The sequence below is a fragment of the Impatiens glandulifera genome, chromosome 2 (genome assembly GCF_907164915.1).
Source record: "Impatiens glandulifera chromosome 2, dImpGla2.1, whole genome shotgun sequence".
Taxonomy (NCBI): Eukaryota; Viridiplantae; Streptophyta; class Magnoliopsida; order Ericales; family Balsaminaceae; genus Impatiens; species Impatiens glandulifera.
In genome coordinates, this window is record NC_061863.1 from 25,782,282 (window position 1) to 25,785,653 (window position 3,372).

General features: G+C 46.6%; 1 protein-coding gene across 1 annotated transcript; it reads right to left on the reverse strand.

The window, feature by feature from the left end:
- Positions 1-572: 572 nt before the first annotated feature.
- Positions 573-3,056, reverse strand: LOC124924523. The gene is made up of 3 exons (XM_047464548.1): positions 2,535-3,056; positions 1,348-2,399; positions 573-1,191 (listed from the first exon to the last, which is right to left on the reverse strand). The coding sequence occupies exons 1-3, from the start codon at positions 3,054-3,056 to the stop codon at positions 573-575; spliced, it is 2,193 nt and encodes a 730-aa protein (XP_047320504.1).
- Between the last annotated feature and the right edge of the window lie 316 nt (positions 3,057-3,372).

The window sequence follows — 3,372 nt, forward strand, 5'->3', positions numbered from 1 at the left end:
CTTCCGGTTATTCCTCTGCCTTGTGGCTGATCGGCTGTCTGATGTTTCCGGTTTTAAGCTTTGGCCGATCCTTTCTTTGTGCGGTGATGTTCCAAATGTTCCTGGTCGGTTTAGTGACTTGACCGGCTAGTTTTCTTAACCGGTTTATTTGTTTGACCGGTTCGGTTCCTTGTTCCTGCATGGAAAGTTTATTTGTTAAGTTCTGTGAACCGGTCCAATTTTATCTAACAATTTCTCCCTTTTTGATTATTTTATTTAAAATTATCAAAACCATGTAAGTTTGCAAACGTAGGCCGGTTCTTTCTTTTGACCGGATTTTTGAAACTGACTTGGGAGAATTTTTCGAAAAATTCGGAAAAATTTTGAGAAAAGTTTTGGAAAAGTCTTATCTTTTTATCTTATCAATTTCTCCCTTTTTGATTATTTTATTTAAAATTATCAAAACCATGTAGAAATGCAAGTGTAGGCCGGTTTCAAAAATAAATTTATATATATATATAAGATAGATAACCGAAAATAGAAAATATTATATAGAAACACTAAGGTAAGCATAATTAAAAGAAAGGGAGCCCCTATTCTGAGTCGAAGAGGTTGAATCTGGCCATTATATCCTCGGTCCGCTTTTTCTTATCCGGTCTTGAGACTCGCTGTCTTGTAGGCCGCCGCTCTAGGTGCACTTCATCTTCTTCTTCCGTGTGAGTAGCCTGATCCGGTTGACTTTCTATAACCGCGTCAGTGACCTCATTCAGCAGCTCGGCCACTTGAACCTTCTTCGATGATTTCCGTTTCCTTTTTGCCGGAACCGAAGATGAAGGGGCCTCCTTTTGCTTCTTGTGAGCGGATGCAAATCCCTCAAGCCTTTGTCTTTCATTATCTAACCGCTCAGCATCCTTTGCAGCTTGAGCGGCTACTGATTCTGCAAGTCCCGGATACTTAGCCATCACCCTTCGTTCGCGTTCGGCTATTTCTTCTTCGGTCAGTTGTGGTGGTTCCTTTGCTAATCTTGTCTCTTCGTTCAGTGCATCCTGGACCTTCTTGGCCGCTTTTTCATTTGCTTCCACAACCGCAACATCCGCATTCATCTTGGCCTTGATCAATTCGTCAACTTGTGCAGTAAGAGCCTTGAGGTCTGCCTCTAGTTTTTCGTTGCGGTCTTTAAGACCTGCATTCTTCTTTTCCAGTACCGAGACCCTATCAAGTGTTGTGCCGACCAGATCCTCAGTGACCTCTCTTAATCCTTATTCGGTCTCTCTTTCAAGTCGATCGAAGTCATCCTTTAGTCCTGAGGTGTCTGCCTCCAAGTTCTCGGTTCGCTAAAGCAGATTAGTGTGCAAAACCGCTTCTTGCCGGTAGTCAGCTTCGACTTGTGAGATCCGGTCATCTGCCATTAACAAAGTATGCCTTGTATTGTTGGCGAACCGGAGTGCCAGGTTTACGGTTCTTGTCATCCTCTCCTCTAGTGGGCGAACCGCTGAGTCTGCAAATTCTCGAAGGAGGAACTTGACCCTTTCTTCTGTGATTCCCAGTTCTGAAGCCCCGATTTGTTCAGCTTGTTGTTGCGCTGTAAAAGGAGTCTCCGTCCCTTCATTGATTTCGTTTATTACCGGATTTGCCCTTGGAGGTGTTGCACCGTGAGTTTGACCCTTATCGATCCGAGGAGCTGGAGAGTGCGGTATTTCTCGTTGTCTGTACATCACCTCCAGCCGCTCTATTTCTTCCTCGAGTTCTTCTCTCGCTTTCTCAAGTCTTTCTAACACCAAGGGTGTTAAGGTATCCTCCAATGTTTCCTCTTCGTACCGTTCCTTAATCTTCCGGATCCGTACGGTTAGCTTCTGTAGCTGGGCTCGCGGTCTTATGATGACGGTTCGGCCCAAGGCTTTGTGAATGGTTTTCGCGTTTGTGAGGCTCATGACTATGTCCTCGATTTCCTTCATCCTTTTGAAGCATTCTTCTTCGGTGAAGCCCGGTAAAATGTGTTTATAAAGTTTGGTGAACCGATACTCGTGCCATTCCCGGTATATATCGCCAACTTTTTCAGCTCGTAGTGTAATGACCTCGAGGAGTCGGCGCGCTATAGTATCGGCCTTCGTCTGGTCCTCCTCCTCCTCCTCTTCACTGCCTTCTACATCGGCCTCATCGTTTTCAGGATTTTCGCCCGTTCCGGTATTATCGGGACTTAGACCCGAGAGCCCTTCATCGTTCGGTCTTTCATCATCGGTTTTCTCAGATTCGGTTCGTCCAGATGTGGAAGCCGACTCTTCCTCCTCTGTTTGTGATGGCGGTTCCGAGAAGACTATCTTCTCCTTGCCCTTGCTTCCGGCCTTTTCTTTTGCCGGTGCCGATTTCTTGCCGGATTTCTTCTTTCGGCCACCTGTGGAGCCGAGTGCCGGTTGCTTCCTCTCTAGGAAGTGTTTGGATCTTATTAACCGTCCTGATCGGATAGTGACACCAGGACCGGTGTTGATGTTGTGGTGAAGTAGGATTTTACCAAGAGGGATGGCGTATCCCCATGACCGGGTTGAGTCCGGTTTCACCATATCCTTTAAGTTGTTGAATACTTCCTTTGCCCAGTTCACTTTTGTGCCTTCTATCAGGCCGACTAGCATCCCGATTTTGGCCTTGGTGAGGCTGTTGTAGTTTCCTCCTCTTGCCTGAACCGCCTTTGTGAAGATATCACAAATCGGTATGTACTCCGGTCGCAGTGTCGCTTTGTTACCGGATACTTTTATCGGTTCCTTAGTCGCTGAGAGTATCTGGCAAGCTGCTTCGAATGTTGATAGCTCTATATCCGCCGCTGCATCTTGGCCGGCTGTTGGAAGGCGCAGGCTCTCTGCAACCGATTCCTCGGTTAGCTCGAATTCAGTACCGCATACAGTCGCGGTGATTTTGTCGCCCGAAAGAGTTGCGGTGTTGAAAAATTCTTCAACCGCCTCTTTATATAGGACATGGGGACTGCCGAGAAAATACTCCAGACCGGCTTCGGTTACCCGGTCAATTACTCTCTTTGCTGCAGGCGTACCCTTCTGTCGGATTTCCTCGAAATCCACTTGAGTCATGTGCTTGAATAAAATAGAATTGCGCCCCTCTTGGAAGTTTGAGAGAGTTTGAAAGAACAAAATAACCGCTTGAGAGAGTTTGAGAGTTTAGAGAGAGAAAGAGCTGTTTTGCGTGAGAGTGAAAGGAAGTGGCCAAGTGCCCCTTTTATAAGTGCGGTTTGGAAACCCAACCGTTCCATCAATATTTGGCGGGAGTTTTCCCTCCAAGCCGAATAGGCGGCAAGCAGTGGGCGGGAAACCAAAGGCGGTAATCGAATAGGCGCCAATCCGTGGGCGGTAAACTAGGGTTTTGGAATTTTGAGCGGGAGATTTGGGC